The sequence below is a fragment of the Ischnura elegans genome, chromosome 3 (genome assembly GCF_921293095.1).
Source record: "Ischnura elegans chromosome 3, ioIscEleg1.1, whole genome shotgun sequence".
Lineage (NCBI taxonomy): Eukaryota > Metazoa > Arthropoda > Insecta > Odonata > Coenagrionidae > Ischnura > Ischnura elegans.
The window spans coordinates 137644318-137662841 of record NC_060248.1 but is presented as its reverse complement, the minus strand read 5'-3'; the positions used below and the strand labels follow the sequence as shown (position 1 = coordinate 137662841).

At 38.1% G+C, this 18524-nt stretch overlaps 1 protein-coding gene across 4 annotated transcripts in view; it reads right to left on the bottom strand.

Moving 5' to 3' along the window:
• LOC124156635 (anaphase-promoting complex subunit 7) overlaps nucleotides 1-18524 on the bottom strand; it is a 252895-nt gene that overhangs the window by 60176 nt on the left and 174195 nt on the right. For 2 of the 4 annotated variants that reach the window (XM_046531293.1, XM_046531292.1), the window contains one exon: nucleotides 9084-9280. The exons of 1 other annotated variant lie outside the window; for it this stretch is intronic. In XM_046531293.1, the coding sequence (XP_046387249.1) occupies nucleotides 9084-9280 (197 nt within the window). Of the gene's footprint in view, nucleotides 1-9083; nucleotides 9281-13400; nucleotides 13535-18524 lie in introns of those variants that run through there. One more of the 4 variants, XM_046531295.1, reaches the window with a different exon arrangement.

The following is an 18524-nucleotide window of genomic DNA, read 5'->3' as shown; positions in this document are numbered from 1 at the left end:
CGAAGTTAAATTAGTGAAAGTGAAATGCAATTAATACTATTCTGGAGCAGTCAGTGTTATCATAGTGCAATTAGGTTAGTGTAGTGCAAGTGATTTCAACGATACAAGCCCAGTAAACACGTATGACTCATGCATGAGGTCATAAAGAAGTCTGACGAATTTGTAGGACTCCTACAAAAGAGTCCCAAATGGCCTCATAATGTCGTCTCCGTGAGGTCATATGCACTCGTATGGGAATTCTTTTCGCGGTCTCACACGACTCTGAAGGAGCTCAGTCAAGAGGTCTTATAGGACTCCTATAACAGTTCCAATATGATATAGGCGCAAATGTGGCGCCTCCACGTGTGTGATAATGGAACTACTTGGAGAACCAGAAAAATTACCCACTTCGTAATAATTCCGATAGATGGCTTTGAAATAGCCTACAAAAACGCCGGGGCCCCTACCAGCCCATTAATTAAGATTTCAAAATACTTTACGCACCTTTATTTAAGAAAATTCTCCGATGACATAAGTACCCGACGTATCCAATTAAAATAAAGCAAAATAATACATTTAATGAGAACCATAGGTGGAAATACGGCAGAAAAACAAAATGGAATAGACAACTTCATGATATTTATAAATTTATTCTTCATAATATTAAGTCAATAAACAAACATCACGAGTTTTTGAATTCTTCCTCTCTGCATACTTTACGCGGTCTCCGCTTGATACAGCCACTGCCTCTCCACTCTCTCCAAGGCGACACTACTTGCTGATGTCGGGTTCCATTTCATAAGAGAGGCTGCAAAAAAACATTGAACTTAAGTTTGTTGAGAGTTATAATTGATAACATAATAACATCAAATAAACCAGATAAAGACTATTTATCTCATTAGCAGTCCCTAAATACTCCCAGGGCCGGTTTTAGCACCGAAGATGACCGTTTTAACTTGGTTAATTTTAGGAGTAACCGAATTAGTGAACTACTTTTGATTAACTCTTACACTTAATTACATTCCTATTGCATTATAATGCTCTTAGAAGTTAACTTAAATACATGGTGTACGTTATTTCCATGCTTTATCGTTCCATAAGTTACATTACGAAGTGAAATCAAGCAAATTATAAATCGGTTAGCACTTTTGTTTGTTTACGTCATGATTTTGAGAACTGAGAAGTTTATAAACTTCAATGATCTTAGGGAAAACTGTTTTGTGAACCCGAGATAATAAAAACATTGCTTGACCACGCACTAGATATGATCGAGATAGTGTATATTAGCGGAGATAATTTAAAATGCGATAACAGCAAATTTATAAGGATACGATGAATGAATGAAATGAGACATGAACAACAACAAAGGCACGTTACAAAACGTGTTCCACCTAAATATTTTACATGGATATATTTACCGATAATCAATGATAAGCATGAACTTAACCAGCTTTTAAAATAGTATAATTAATGGATTTTCTCATTAACAAGTGGATAAAGAATCGGACACATAAAATCATTGAAACTTACCTTCCAAGTCTCCGTGCACGTAACACATCATGATGTCCACAAGGTTCGTGCCGATCTCAGATCCGATGGGATCCTGATTCACGTTCGTAGACACAAGGAAAAACACGAGCAAGAACTAGGCCATGGAGTACACACGATATTAATCATAAACTTGACGTTTGAGCTCAAGGCAGTAGAATAACACGACAACACAATGGCGGATCTAGCGGAAAGTGGAAGTGTCAGCTTATTTAATAGAATCGGAGGGAGAAGTTTACGAACCCATCTCTTAATATAAAGAGTTAATTGAAGGAAGAAAAAATATTATACACGCAGAAATATATAATTACGATTGAAATTATAATTCATTAACATATACATGACTTGATTTTTCAGGCCTCATGTGTGTGTGATCTTGAAGACCCCATGAAGTGTGAGGTCTTCAAGACTTCATGAAGTTTGCGGTCTTAAAGACATCAGTCATGTGACCTCATGAAGTGTGAGGTCTTAAAGGCCCTTTCATGTCTCTTAATGTGGAATCTTAAAGGAGTCCAACGCATGAGTTCATATAAGACCTCATTACGAATACTGTGTTGACTGGGAGGCTTGAATTTTTGTATCAACTGTTCTCAGTGTTGTTTCATTATTTATTTGCTGGGCTTAATCATCTTAAGTTTAAACTGTTTATATAAGGAAAGTTATTTTACGTGGTGTGTGACTCACACAGTGAATAGCTATAGTTTGATATTGGACTAAAGAGATTTCTGTTTTACATTTGAAACTACATTTCTATGTAAGTTACAATTTTGGCAATAAATTTCTGTTTGATGTGATTGTGAACAATAATTGGGATATAATTATTTAAGTCTACATGACATCCGGTCCACGTTTCCCGTAACAGCTGCAAATTGCATGATTTCTAATGTGTGTTACAGTTAATGTGAGTGCCACCCCATCAGAGGCAAGTATTTGCAAATCCATGCACAGGTGAGTTTTGTGTTATAGTCATAATAAAATGCCAAATTTCAATTCTGTGAAGGACAACTGTTAGATAGGGTAGCGCTTTTTAGTCAATAGCATTCTTCATTCTTAATCTTGCACTGTGACATCCGTTGCAAATGCAATGAGCATTGTTAGATTAATTGCCATATCTTCAACGCTTTATGATGCATCACGTCCGAAATGTTGTTTGTGGTTGTGTTCGGTGCCTTTTTTTCTTGTTGCTTTTGAAATCAAAAGAGTTCGGGGCTTAGTGGGTTTTGAGCTTTGTCTGTACCAATCGCTCTTTCCGTTGATAAGAGAAATGTGTTTGTATTTTTTTAAGATCGATTTCTAAACTTTCACTGATCCCTCTCGCGCAAATACTTTCTAAAAGTCATACTTTATTTACGCTTAATTATTCTGTGGTTTTCTTCGCTGTGCCTTATGACAACTAAAGTCAATGTCATACTCCGATAACATTACCGATATACATCGCAATACTTAAGCCCGTATGACACTTGCCAATTTATTGGCCAATCCATTGGATATTGGATTGTGGACCCACTGACACACACCAATTTCTAGCCCAATCTCCGTTTCACAATATTGGGCACAATTTCTTGGCCAATCTAGATTTTAGAACGGGTTCTATTTTCTCGAGGCCAATCTCCAATCAGAACTCAGTCTTGTCGACTCCTAGTGGCCAAATCTAGAAGCTCGTTGCAAAACATTTCACCTCGGAATTTTAATATCATATATAAAAACTTTACAAGCATAGCAACCCATGAAATAGCTCAAATAATTAATGTGTACTTTGAGAGAATATAAATTCACAAACATCAACTGTCTAAAGTGGGTAATTCGGAAATAACATTTCGGATATTTAATGAATAAAAACGTCGTGATTCTCCTCGATTGCGTCTATATTTTGTTTAAATTACAATTATTAAACTATTTTTCATGATTTGAGCGCTAAAGTTTCGGGTGAAAGTCCCAATTGATGACACAAACTCTGTTTATTCGATGAACATATTCCAGCCAAAACGAGCCGCTACGTTATCTTGGCTCACCTATGAGATCACAACATTTCCTATCTCTCATCATTCAAGGAACTCACCCGAATGAAATTTCGAGCAATTCGAGAATATCTTTGCAGCCCCTCGAAATATTTATTAAATTTACAATTATTATGCCACCTCCCATTCTGTAGCTCATTGGCAATCAATCTGCGTCTTGAGATGCTCTTTTGGCATTTTGTGTTATGTGGCGTTCTCTAGTGGGGTATTAGAACACTATAACGGCCAATATTGGTGTAAATATTGGTACGTGTCATACGATGCCTAAAGCCCAATATTTTAACCAATATTGCGCCCCGATATATTGGCCAATAAATTGGCAAGTGTCATACGGGTTAGAGTAGGGGAATCCAGAAGTTGCCATGTTCTGACATGTTAAGCAGGTAATTGTGCACTGTGAGAGGCGTCGTATATATTACGGAATACGTCGTCTGCTGGTCATGGAGTTAGCGGGAAATTGACAAAAGGACGATTTGTTGTTCAGTGATTCGTTGAAATGTATTTATTAACGGGTAGTGGTCAAGTCGAAAAGTTAATTCGGTTTTCTGTCCGTCCTATTGCCCTTTAAAACTATACGTTTCCCCATGCAGCGACCCGTCTTTGCAGAATTGGCAACACTGCGACATTTGGCAACACTTCGTTAGCTCGGGATGCTCATGGCAACACCTAGTGGCAGTCTCTTTAATCTCCTATATAATGTATTCTCCATGTGCTGTAGAGTGCGTAGCTAGGGCGAACCTACACCACTGGGCTGCCTATATAACGGCGGCCAAAACACGGCATAATCACTTCGACCTGAAGACGCCTGCTGGAATGCAGGAGAAATTGTTGTCCCCAACGCAACCACGACGCGGTGAAACCCGGAAAATGCAGCCTACAGTATTGGCCTTAGTTCCTCTTGATGTCCACATCTAGGGGCATATAATGTCGCTACATTCGTCGACGTCATGAATCTAGCCCAAAATAAAAGTGGCAACACTGCCCCCCACCAATTTGGAGTAGTGAGGTTTCTGGATATCGAGACTCAAATGACCGATGGCGGCGCCGCTGTCAGTGACGTCAATTTCCAATATGGCCGCCAGAGTGATGGTAAAATCAAAACAATCATAAAGCTTTGGCGTACGGAGAGAACATAAACCATAATATCAAGAGCTAATAAGATAGAAATAGATAGAAAAGAGATAGAAATATTCTTTTAAAACCTTCGTACGGTGTATTTCTCGGCTTATTTAGCCCATAAGAAGATCTAGATCTGAAGAAAACTGCTTGACGATGTAACTAAAGGTGTTTACAATGTACCCAATCATTACGGGTCAGGTTTGATTCTCGACTTGCATCTATCCGCCTCGTGTCGCGTTACTCCCTACCCATTTCTATGGAATACAACACAAAAGAATTTAATAGTATTTCATACACAATCTGCCGCTTCAATACATAGAACCATTTCAGGCAGTTTTCGTGTTGTATTTGGGTGCCACAGCCGTCTGCTTCACTGATGTGGATTGCTGTGTTCACCTATATTCCGGATAAGAAATGAACTAAATAGTAATGTGATGTGATTTACCATTGGGAAATGAAATTGTTTGGTATGATTTAGAAATTTAAGGACGACTTAAGTATCTTTACTGTTGATTCCCTGTTCTTGGTAAAATCATGGAGACGATAGTTCTTCATTCTTCATCCCCATGTTGAAGTATGTACATACTGAACAGCAAGGTTTCAGATAAATAATGTCTACTACTACTAATTTAGCTATCTTTAATAATTTTTTAAATAATTCCTCAGATGAAAATATACAAGTTGGTGTAATTAATAGGTTATTTGCAAAAGGCTCGTATGTATGTTAGGTTTTATAAATCGTCTGCTTTGAGAAACAAAAACACATTCAAGTTGAAGTATGGTTTCTGGATACGGCCCTGAGGGTGTGGAAAATGGTAGTGGGAGTGAATATGAGCCATGCTCATCTGAGAGTGATGAGTCTGCTCATGAATTTCAGGACCCTGATGCAATTCTCTCTTGTGCAAGTAGGAAATCCAAAATATTGGTGCACCAGATGAGTGGTTTCCTCATGCAATGTCTTTGATAATGAAATACACTTAACTGGGCCAGAGAGACATCGTATTGACTCTCATGAAAATAAAGGTAAATGATTCTTTTGAAAGGCTCGCGAATCAATTTTGCATATCATGTGGCCATGCATGTAAAAATTTTTAACAGAACTGTGCCAATCCTGGCACACACATTGAGGGAACTGATCTATTGGCCTGATAGGGTGACTATAAAAAGGCAGCTTCCCATACCTTTCAGGTTCAATTTTTATGATGTGCAATCTATAATAGACTGCCTTGAAATTGAAATAGAGAAGCCTAGTGATCCTGTCAAACAGGCATTGACATGGTCCCAGTACAAAGGCTGCAATACCCTGACGTACCTTATATCATCAACCCCTGATGGATTTATAAATTTTGTGCCAGAAGGGTATGGAGGCAGAATCTCTGATTCCCTCTTGGTAGAGGAATGTGAGTATTTGGAGAGGCTACCAAAAGGGGCTGTGGTCATGGCAGACCATGGCTTTAAAGGCATTGGCCAACTGCTGCAAGCCCGAGGATGCCAGCTTGTAAAGCCTCCATCTGTGGCAGCTGGCCAGATATCCACAAAAGAGGACGTTCTGGCGACAAAAAGGATTGCCAACCTTAGAATTCACATTGAAAGGGTGATAAGAAGGCTTCGTGAATTTGAATTTTTAAAACCTCACTCTATAATCCCAATCCAGCTTATTGCAAGCACTAATGATGTCATTGTCATAGCTTGTGGTTTAGTAAATACTCAATCACCAATAATTAAAGAGTATCTTATTTGTTGGTAGCCTGCATTTTTCTAGTGTTGAAATGTTATTTGTTGTTGCACATGTCAAGTTAGTGATTTATTTGTTGTCCTTTTGAGATAAAGCTATACTTTTTACTACAATGTTACAAAAGAATTTTTTTGAACTTCAGAGAGTTTCTTACCTAGTCCATCTGCTTCATCTCAGATTGATAACTCTGCATTAGTTTTACCTTTTAAGTGAGATGCTTCTAAAAAGTGATTTTTGCTGATTATGTGATTTCAAAGATCTTATATGAGGGGCTGAGAAGGTAATGGGTACAAGAGAATTTTTTCTGAACAAAGTTAGGCACAGAAATTAGGTAAAGAAAACAAACTAGATCAGGTAGATATTTAGTAGTGCATTTGATTTTGAACTCTATGTCAGCACAGAACAGATACTCACTTGTATCCCTTTGCTACCAAGTTTTTATATATTTATTCTATCAACTTCTGCACCTAACTCTGTTTAAGATAAAAATCACTTGTACCCCTTGGCTTCTAACACCATCATATCTGAAATACTAATAACAATGGGCCAAATAAAAAGCTTTATAATGAAAGTAAATGTTGTCAATCATATATTTAAACAATAATAGAGCTGAACCACTAGAATTAAGTAATTATGAACATCTTTATATATTTGAGAGGGTCATGAACAATAGCCTTTTACACATTTACTTATCTACAAATTGCTTAAAAGACAATTAAAAAAATTAAAATTAAATTAATTAAAATTAATTAATTAATTATTTATTAATTTATTAATAATTAATTATTATTTATTTATTAATTTAATAACCAGTGAATATGCTAGTAAATTATTAATAAATTAATAAATAATTAATTAATAAATTTTAATTATTTTAATTTTAATTTTTTTAATTGTCTTTTAAGCAATTTGTAGATATGTAAATGTGTAAAAGGCTATTCATATATTATATTCATATATTAATTAAATTAATTTTATTTATTAAATTAATTAAATTAAATTAATTAAAATTTATGTAGTATATTTAAGTTTTACTCAGCTGCATTCAGAAGCTGGGGAAAAATATATTTTTCCAAATGTCCTTCACCTCCTCAACCATAGCTTCACAATAATCCCTATCATAATCAACCCAAGCAAGGTCAATGTGCCTACTTTCTTCAAACTGGCAATCAGCAACACAAAACAGGCCTCTCTTCCTACCACTAGCATGCATCTGTATCTGACTGAGATACTTCGCAGCAATTTTCCCATTTTTTAATGCATTTTTTTGTGCCTTCGAACTGAAAGGACATTTTATTTCAACAGCATATTCACTGGTTATGCCACCTGGAGATGCACCTGCTATTGGACACCCAGGAAAAAGTAAAATACCACATTTATCAATGTTTTCTTCTACTCTCTTCATTAATTCACGCAGTACCAATTGTTCAAAGTACCTCCCCCTGGTCATCGCCACAGTCTCATACAGTTTATTTGTCCCAATGATGTTCTGAACAAAAGAATTACTAACTGATTTAGAGTGAATTACACCGTACACTTCAGATGCTGTCACTCTACCATATCGCAGTTCTTGCCACAGGAGATTGGAAGACTGCCCTGCAGTGGCTGATGCAATATCACCACAGATTGGATTGGTGAGCTTAGAGGCAGAAAAACTGAGGAAGTCATCAGCACAACCAACTCCATTCATTACAAAATCAAGCATTAAGTTATGCAGGGATAGGGACCTCAATGGATCTTGAAGATTACTTCTTGCAAGTTGGCAATCAATGTTATTTTCCCTTGCTAAATTCCCCATGTCTCCTAAAAACCTTTCTACACAAGGCTTTAAGCTCCACTTAAAGAGAGAGAATGGCTGTTTGAGAATAGCTGTTCCCCGTATAATTACTCCTCCCTCTATTATATGCTTCACTCATAGTTTCCAGAGGATGGACAGATGTACCTGAATAATATTATATGAGTAGAAACCCTACTCTGTGATTTATTTTTTCAACAAAAAATATAAACGTGTGCATCAATTAGCTCGACCTAATGCACAGTAGCTCAGATCTGAGCATGTTCTGAATACATTTTGACTAATTAATAATACAGTATATCAATAATTTAACAACTTCTTGTGCATAACATATTTGTCATCAATTCACTTTATCTTTACATCATCCTCAAAGTCCTAATTAACCAAATACAAGAAATAGAAACCATTGCCAAGGTTTCATACCTTCCCCTTTTTTAACTATGGATTTCCAATGATATCAAATATGTAGGATATTTCACACTGTAAAAAGTTTCCGTAACACTTTCACCACACAAACTATTTTCTGCACTTTGATTTCATTTCTATATAATTATTAAATTTGTAATGACCAATTATGTACCCATTTTTGTAGCAAAAAAATCGGCTCAACTTGCCACGGATAAAAACTACTTGAATAAACATGACTACATACTAACAATTCTTATCATAAATAAAGACCATAAATTCCGGACTATATATGTATTTCAATACACGAAACTGAATGTATCATTAGATATGATCAACATTGATATTGTTGTTCAGTAGGTACTACTTTGCACTCATGAAAATGTTAAATTATTATTTTGGTTTGCTCATTCAGTTGCAGATTGAAGGGCAAAGATTAATGAAAGAGAAAACAGAAAAATAAACAAATTATCATTGCACTCACCTTGGCCGGCAATACAGTCCTTGAACGAAGCTGACGTGATCCTTTCCTCTTCTTCATTAATGAGGATTTCAGCTGCATATGCTGTGTTCCGAACCCTGAACTCCTGACAAATTCGTCCCTTCACGATGCACATATTTCCTTCCCTTCTCACCTGCACATATCCTACGGCTGTGTCGCCGTAGCATTCTCGAGACGATCTAAAATTTGCAATTTTCTAATTACTTCACAGGTTTGTTCAGTATATAGAAGTCATACGGAAAACATTCGCTGACACAAGGTAGCACCACAAAAACGTAATTGAAAGCACAATGAATCGAGATATTTTATGCTACATTTAAAATATTCGGAACAATGAGTGAAATCCATACGTAACATTGTACAATGGAGATGAAATCAACAGGTAACTTACCGAAGTGCCTTCGTTCCTCTAACTTCCGGAATGCTGAAGCAGTCATTTCCCTTCAAATACTCCACCACCATAAATACATCTACTTTTGATAGATTATTTGTATTTCCTTTATCGAAATTTACCTCTAATGCCATGTTTTCGACAATTTTCCCAGTCGCAATGAGGCCTCAAATGGGCAACTACAGGCAAGTGACGTCACCAACCGATCGACGAATCACAGGAAGCAAGGTTCTTAGAGTAAAGGTTGCCTCATTCGCGACTCGGGCTCCCATTGGCTTGACGTCACTGTAGACCCAACTTCCAGCGCCATTTCAAATTCTAGCCTTTCCGCGGGCATAACTGCTTACCGCAGCGAGTTCTTGAAGTTACCCTCTATCTAACACTATAAGCCGAATTTTAAATTGAAGGCCGATTTATGAAAATAATGATGATAAGATTTAAAAAAAGATAAATTCGTGTATTCAGACGCCATAATTTCCTGATGAAGTGATGAAATGGGAAGGTGTGCGAGTTGATTCCGTGTCCACACTTCCTTCCTGTAACTCTCAAAACACTGTTTTCCTTGCTACTTCCGCAATATAATTTAAACTTAGATTAATATGGCTGGTAGGAAAATACGCAAAAACCAAATTAGTTGCTTCAAAAAATTACAGTTCTGCAACTTTTTAAATAGAAATTATGCTCGTTTTCATTCCTCGCCGGGCTTTGAAAATACAGACTGTCCCAAGGGTCGCGTGTCATTTTTGACCTGTAATTTTAGTAACTTTGCATCGAGCAATGTTCATGAAAATTGGCATATGTACTTATGGGAAAAGGCCCTAAGTTTTGTTGAGTGTAAGCAAAATTTTACAATTTTGACCTTTTGACCTCACAATGTGGGTCCAAACCAAAAAATTCAATTTGCCTTATGGGGTTTCAATGTTTAAAAAATCGAGATAGAAAAAAGTCTGAATTTCATTGACCAAGATGACTATTCTAAGGTTTTCGGACACAAGAAACCCGAAAATAATACTTTTATTCACGAAAATTCAACTGTTGACCCAGTAAGGTCACCGTCAAGGTCATAAAGGTGGCAAAAAGAATAGTATACCGACAAAGGTGTCGATCCATGGGTTTTATAGGGTGCCCAAGTCATTGGTAAAGTCCAAAAACCCTTATTATTCACTAATTGACCTCCGAGGGTCACAATGGGGGTCAAAGGTCATAGAGTTAAACGTCGGGCCATCATGACAACCAACGTGTCAAACCATGGGTTTTGAAGGGTGCCAAAGTCGGTTAGGCAGTTCATATATCCGTAGTGTTGATTTTTTGACCTCTGAGGGTCACAATGGGGGTCAAAGGTCATCGGGTTAAACGTCGGGAAATCATGATAACCAGCGTGTCAAACCATAGGTTTTGAAGGGTGCTAAAGTCGGTTAAGCAGTTCATAGATCCGTAGTGTTGATTTTTAGACCTCCGAGGGTCACAATGGGGGTCAAAGGTCATAGGGTTAAACCTCGGGCAATCATGACAACCAACGTGTCAAACGATAGGTTTTGAAGGGTGCCAAAGTCGGTTAGGCAGTCAGACTTGGGCACCCTATAAAACCCATGGATCGACACCTTTGTCGGTATACTATTCTTTTTGCCACCTTTATGACCTTGACGGTGACCTTACTGGGTCAACAGTTGAATTTTCGTGAATAAAAGTATTATTTTCGGGTTTCTCGTGTCCGAAAACCTAAGAATAGTCATCTTGGTCAATGAAATTCAGACTTTTTTCTATCTCGATTTTTTAAACATTGAAACCCCATAAGGCAAATTGAAATTTTTGGTTTGGACCCACATTGTGAGGTCATAAGGTCAAAATTGTAAAATTTTGCGTACACTCAACAAAACTTAGGACCTTTTCCCAAAAGTACATATGCCAATTTCAAAAATTTCTCAATAGCTCTCAAAGGCATGCGAAAGAACTCAAAATTATAGACTTAGTACTAGAAATTTGTTTACCTGTTATCTTACCATTGGTACAGGATGTTACTCATAGCATACGAGTTAAACGATGAATTTGCAAAATAGTCCCTGCATGAATGAGTGCGCAAAATATTAAGTTCAATTTGCCTTAAAAGGGAAGAATTCCAGATTTTCCAATGCAATAGGGGCATCTAAGTTCTTGATTACGAAATCTTTAGCATATCCACTTAGGTTGTCTGACCGATTCACTTTCACCACTTTCTTCACATGTGTGGGGGGCGAGACACGGTCAATGATTCGATTAGTTAATATATACAATAAAACGATTTTTCAATTTAAGCATCCATCTGTGATATGAGACATTCCGTCCAGCTTTCTTCGTTTTCGACAAGCTGTTGGAGCACGTTGCCACAGTACAACGGCAGCCTGGCATATCCGACGATTAATGGCGCTCTTCATCCACAAAAAGTTCGTCTTATGAGTAGTGGATTACAAAGACGATTTCCTGTGAAATTGCAGGAAATGTGTTCAGATTCGTGTTAAACACAAGGCGGCGCAAGGTCTCAGGAACTTATTCTCTCTCAATTTCTAGCGTGCAAACAATGAAATGGCTAGGATCAGCTGGGATGCAGGGTCTACAGTGATGTAACGGGGCTTCTGCTGGCGCATGCGCAGTTACGAATGAGGCAACCTTACCGTGAACCTTGCACAGGAAGTATCTTCTCCCAATGATTTCCTTGGCATTGTGGCAAGTGATTTTATTATTCACGTAATAATATATTTCTCCATTTTACTGCATTATAACCTATGTTTTCTTCATCTACTTTCTTTCCTCTATACGATGAAGAAATATTTAAGTGCAAAAAATTTTTATGCAAACACCCAATTCATGCATGGATGGGAATAAAAGGTGACTTGAGATGATATATGTCAGTGTTCTCTAATCGTGCGAACGCAGAGAGTAATGTAACGCCAGGGACAGCGATCAACGAATACGGCTGAAGGGAACTAAAGCCCGTATGACACTTGCCAATTTATTGGCCAATCCATTGGATATTGGATTGTGTACCCACTGACACACGCCAATTTCTAGCCCAATCTCAGTTTCACAATATTGGGCACAATTTCTTGGCCAATCTACAATTTAGAACAGGTTCTATTTTCTCGAGGCCAATCTCCAATCAGAACTCAGTCTTGTCGACTCCTAGTGGCCAAAACTAGAAGCTCTTTGCAAAACATTTCACCTCGGAATTTTAATATCATATATAAAAACTTTACAAGTATAGCAACCCATGAAATAGCTCAAATAATTAATGTGTAATTTGAGAGAATATAAATTCACAAACATCAACTGTCTAAAGTGGGTAATTCGGAAATAACATTTCGGATATTTAATGAATAAAAACGTCGTGTTTCTCCTCGATAGCGACTATATTTTGTTTATTTTACAATTATTAAACTATTTTTCATGATTTGAGCGCTAAAGTTTCGGGTGAAAGTCCCAATTGATGACACAATCTCTGTTTATTCGATGAACATATTCCAGCCAAAACGAGCCGCTACGTTATCTTGGCTCACCTATGAGATCACCATATTGCCTATCTCTCATCATTCAAGGAACTCACCCGAATGAAATTTCGAGCAATTCGAGAATATCTTTGCAGCCCCTCGAAATATTTATTAAATTTACAATTATTATGCCACCTCCCATTCTGTAGCTCATTGGCAATCAATCTGCGTCTTGAGATGCTCTTTTGGCATTTTGTGTTATGTGGCGTTCTCTAGTGGGGTATTAGAACACTATAACGGCCAATATTGGTGTAAATATTGGTACGTGTCATACGATGCCTAAAGCCCAATATTTTAACCAATATTGCGCGCCGATATATTGGCCAATAAATTGGCAAGTGTCATACGGGCTTAAGGGCAATGAGAGACAGATAAATGCCGGATGGAGTTTATTGCCTTCGCTCAATTACATACGACTGCCGCACGCCAGCAGTGCCTCGGTTTCTCGGCACACCCCTCATCAGATTCCCCTCCGATGTCGTCCGTGCATCGCGCGTCTAGGTACAAACATGCAGCTGACTCTGTAGGTGAGAAAGAAATGCAAGTGGAAAGGGGGAAAGTGCGTGGAATGCCTACGCAGGCAGAAGCGCATTTCTGGGACTGGAGAAAGGGAAAAGTACTGGCAAAAAGAGATGAACAAGAAGTCATTGGCTGGTCAGCAATATTACAGTAATAATTTTGTGAATTTCTAACCAATTCATTAACATTTGTGTGGCCAGGGTACAAAGCTGCCTTCATGGACAATTATGAAAGTGTGAAGGATTTCAAAATGCGAGTGAGTGAATGAGGGGAGGCGCTACGCTTGCTCCTCCAAACACACCTCAATATTTCCTCTCTTCAAAATCGTCACCGCCCCACTTGCACTCATGGTCTCTGCCCATACCTCAGCAGAACGAAATCCAGCTCTTGAGGATAGTGCTGTGGAGAACAATCAATATACATAGAAAAGGACACGGTTTGTGATTTCATTCAGTGGTATGGCATGGTATTTGGAGGAGGCAACCGACAGCTGAGGTCATTTGCGCCAAGAGGGGAGGGTGTGGAAGGAAGGGTGGAGAGAAACCCGGCATCGGCGTTAGCCTGCTCTTAACTAAAGGCGCCAATCGTCCCATCCGACGGACAGAGTGTTGCGCTTGTTGCACACAACATTCAAGCAGGGATCGGGCAGTCTTTGAAAATTCTCTGCCACTGCCTGGATTTGAACCCGAGCCCGCCGGGTGGGAAGCCAACACTCTAGCCACCACACCAACCCGATCCCCCATTTGATTCGGTTGAGATGACCTTCCACAAAGTGTATTTTGAATTGTGGATGAGTGCCCTGTGAGCAGATTGGCAAACAACGAGTGTTGACAGTAGTTATTTTAGGAAAAAAAAAGTATTTCACAAGCATCAAAACGAGACTTTTCTATGTCCCAAATTTGTTTTTCTTTAATTATAAATTGTTCTCAAGGCATGACAGGACCCATTCTGAAGTAAATAGCAATTAGTGTCACTCGCTCTGCTCCTAAATGCAAGGTTATGCCATAGCAGTGAGTGTGTTACGAACATGAGCTCGTGCAAGATTTGTAAAAAAATCTGTTTGGAGTACAGTACATTTGGAGTGCACATATTGTCGTGTAAGTTTCATGGGAACTGTTTGGAATATCCTCTGACCAAGTACAACATTGAAGGCGTTTCTGCCAGCAGACAAGTTTGGCGGTGTGACCAATGTGAAGTGGCTCATTGATCCAACATGAGCAGTGAATCTCCAAGTGGGTTGAGTGTCAGCGCATTGGGTTCTTTATCTACTCATACAGTTTATAAATTATTTAAAGAGCTAAAAGTTGCTCTAAAATCCACAGAGGCAAATATATAGGCGAATCTAACGACAAGCTCTACGATAGATTTAGCGAGCTACCCACAGTATTGGAGTCACAAAACAAACGGTTCGATGAGTGCTACGCAAAAATCGAACGATTAGAAAGTGAGAATCTTCTTCTAAAAAAACAGCTTACTCATGCCAGTAAACATTCCGATGACCTTGAACAATGTATCCTCTCAAACTCAGCTGAAATCCACGGTTATCCACACTTAAAGAGTGAAAATGTTTCAGGGGTTGTCTGCAAAATTGGGGCTGAATTGGGGGTTGCGGTCAGCGAGGACGATATTGACTGCTGCTTCCAATTTAAAAAGCGATTGGCAGGTGGCCCAGGTGGGTTATACGTAAGGTTCTTCCAATAGAAGGTCAAAGACGATTTCTTGGCAAAAAGAAGACTGAAGAGGATCTTTTCCACCATACACTTGGGTCTGGAGGTCACGCCAGTCCGTCTTTATGTCCGTGCAAAAATGGGGGTTGGAGTTTCTACGGCCTCGGCAATTGCAGAAAGGAATTACTCAATTGGCTGTATAATTCTCCCATGGCTCATCCACCTTGCAAGTCAAAAATGTCACTGCGTTGGTGTGCGGGAAGGGGGATAAATTCACTGCAGGGACCAAACACCAGCCCTTCAACCGGAATGCCCAAATCACACACACATTCACTCACAAAAAACACACACTGCAAGATCCTTTGTGGGGGCTGTAGGGACCTCCACTAAGGATTCTCGCTCCACAAAAAACCGGGAATCTTCACATGATGGGCCTGCTAGGGATAGCCAGTGATTTGTGGAAACACACGCACTCAATAAGCAGTCACTCACACATTCACTCACCTACAGATGGCTTCAATTTTCCGGGAGAATAAAATTTCTTCAAAGGAGCGTCGTTGGGAATCGGCAAGGGGACGAGGAAAACACTAGTACAGGCATCCCCCGAGTTACGTAAGAGATGCGTTCCGGCAGACTCTGCGTAAGTCGAAATTTACGTAAGTCGAACCTTTGCGTTAGTGCTTCAGAGATTTCGATCGGCGCGGTGAAATTCTCAGCAGAGAAATGCACGGTAAATTCTCGGTGAAGTTTCATTTAATTCACTGCGATATTCATGAACTCTACCGCGTATTCTTACGTTATTAGATACAAAATCGGTAAACATTAATATAGTCTGAGAGTTGCATCTCGAGCATTGCCAATCAAAATGCGTAATATTATTCCCAGAGTTGACTGATTGCGTGGATTCGGGAAAGTACGGTATCTCAACGCTACATTACTATACTGAATACTTAAATTGATTCATCTAAGGGCCCAAACAATGCGTTGTCTACCTACCTTTAATCATTATATCTTCTGCCTTTTATATATTACGTTGACCGATGAATCTGGTGGTTTCACTGTCACAGTTAATACACGTAGGAGGAGAGTCTAATTGTGACTGGTATTTTGTGTTTGCATAGAGTGTTTACACGACTATATTGTGCTTCTGCGATCATAGGAAAGAGTTGAAGGTGTTATAGCTATTAGTTTTTGAAATAATTAGTCCATATAAAATTGAAAATGGGAAAATCTATATCCGATGCGTTGAAGTGTGCGTGTATGTAACTTGTTTACAACCGTAACTGATTTCATTGGCGGTAAAAATGCAAAATACGATTTATAATTTCACGCATTGAAATGCAAGCGTGGTAGTTTTAACCATAATTCTGCTTCTGTACACTAACTTGTGGAAATTTCCGACAATTAACGTTAAATTGTGAAAAGATAAGTTTAAAAGCTACTTACTACGAAGTGTTTATAGTATAATAGTATCTTCAAAATAACTATGTAAGACTTAGTTCGTCGAAATAAAAGAATTGCTTACGCTTTGCTGAATCTCTTTGTTCTATCATTTGAAGGCACGTTGCAAAATGTTGCTGTTTTGCCAAACATTTATTAGCCATTTAATGTGCGAAACACCTTCATTGCAAGTGAATTTGCTCGGTAGTTACTAAAATTATTTTCCCCAGGCCTGCTAGAGAGATTAGTTCACCTCAAGTAAAGGGACATTCAGGGTAGTGACGCCGTGGCAGATAACATCATCAAGTAATTTATTTATACATTTTAAGCAAGGATCATAGATGTGTGCTTGAAGTACCCCATTGATGTGATTGAGTATTCAGTGCAATTATTTTTTTCCAAGCGTGTGATTATGAATACTGCAGTTAGTGTTATAAATTGGCTCCAAATACTACTAATCAACGCATGATGACGCGGCCAACTTATTTTCAGTGTCCTCCTAAATGCTATCCAACTAAAAGCACACTTCTATCAATGATCTCAAAAGTATTGAGTTTCCAAAATATTTCTCAGGTGAACTTTGGTATTTGTCTTGAGGCGACATCATAAAACATTGAAAACCGGAAATCACTATAGTGATTACCGGTTTTCATTGTTTAAGTTCAATTTTTAGTTATAATTACACCATATAAAATGTTCTAAAGTCAGAAGGAATGTGAAAAATTCTATTTGATGAGTGCCACTCTAAGTAAATGGACAATGCCCAATTATTCAATTCACAAAATACTTAATTTTATTGTGATTTAGGCTTTTTTTATGGACTGGTAGCAGTTAAATATGTACATATGTTGAAAAATGAGACTCAAAACCTCATATCGATCAAACAGTGCAGTAGTGGTCGCCACAGAATATGTTGTAGCTATTTATTTCTCAACTTTGCAACAAGGTTACAATTGTAACCTAGTTGAAGGAAGGTTGTTGTGATTAAGCCTGTTGCTAGTTGCTTCCATCAGCTACAAAATTATATTGATTAATGCAGTTCAAATGCTTAACATTGTTAAGCCCCTTTGGAAGCACATCTGCTACCAAATATATTTTGTTGACATATTTAATCAGCAATTATTTTTTTCTTTGGCATCAGAGTTTTTAACAAAATGATGTCGAACTTCTGTTCTTTGAACTTCCATCTCCACAATTAGCATTTTTTTACTGCAGACTGTTCATCATTGCATACATGCACCACATCACTACCAAGTATTTTAATGCAGTTCTTTCCAACAATTTCTTTTATAATTCTGGAGAGTAATATACTATTTTTTGCTCAAGCTGCCAAACTTACATACTCGCCTTCTATTGTATACATGGTCACACAGCACTACTTTTTGTTTTCCCAAGCCACTGCTCCATTAATTAACTTGTCATGTATCCAGTACAGGATACTCAATCTATTTTGTCGATGGCAAAGTCAGCATTTTTCTGTATCCCTCAAGAAACGTTCCTGACTGACGTTCTCCAAAGAATAAGATATGTGATAATTTATAGTTCCCTCAACTATCTTAATATACTCTTTGCATATGCCCAGTATTGCATTGTAAAATCATCATTAAACCTTCTTAATTTTTACACTGCAAAGACAAGATCTGGTCTTGTACAAATCATTGCATACATAAGACAACCAATCAAAACTAGGAATAGAACATCAGGACAAGTTTTTGGGTCACCAGGAGCTGCTTCTATGAGACAAAGATTGATTGCAGGTCAAGTTAGTAGATGACAAGGAGATAATGTGATCTGGTAATTTTCGAGCCACTGCATTTTATAAAGAAAGCGTCTCTTCTGCTTCTCCTCCATCGCTTCCCAACACTGTCTCATTTTCTTGATTACT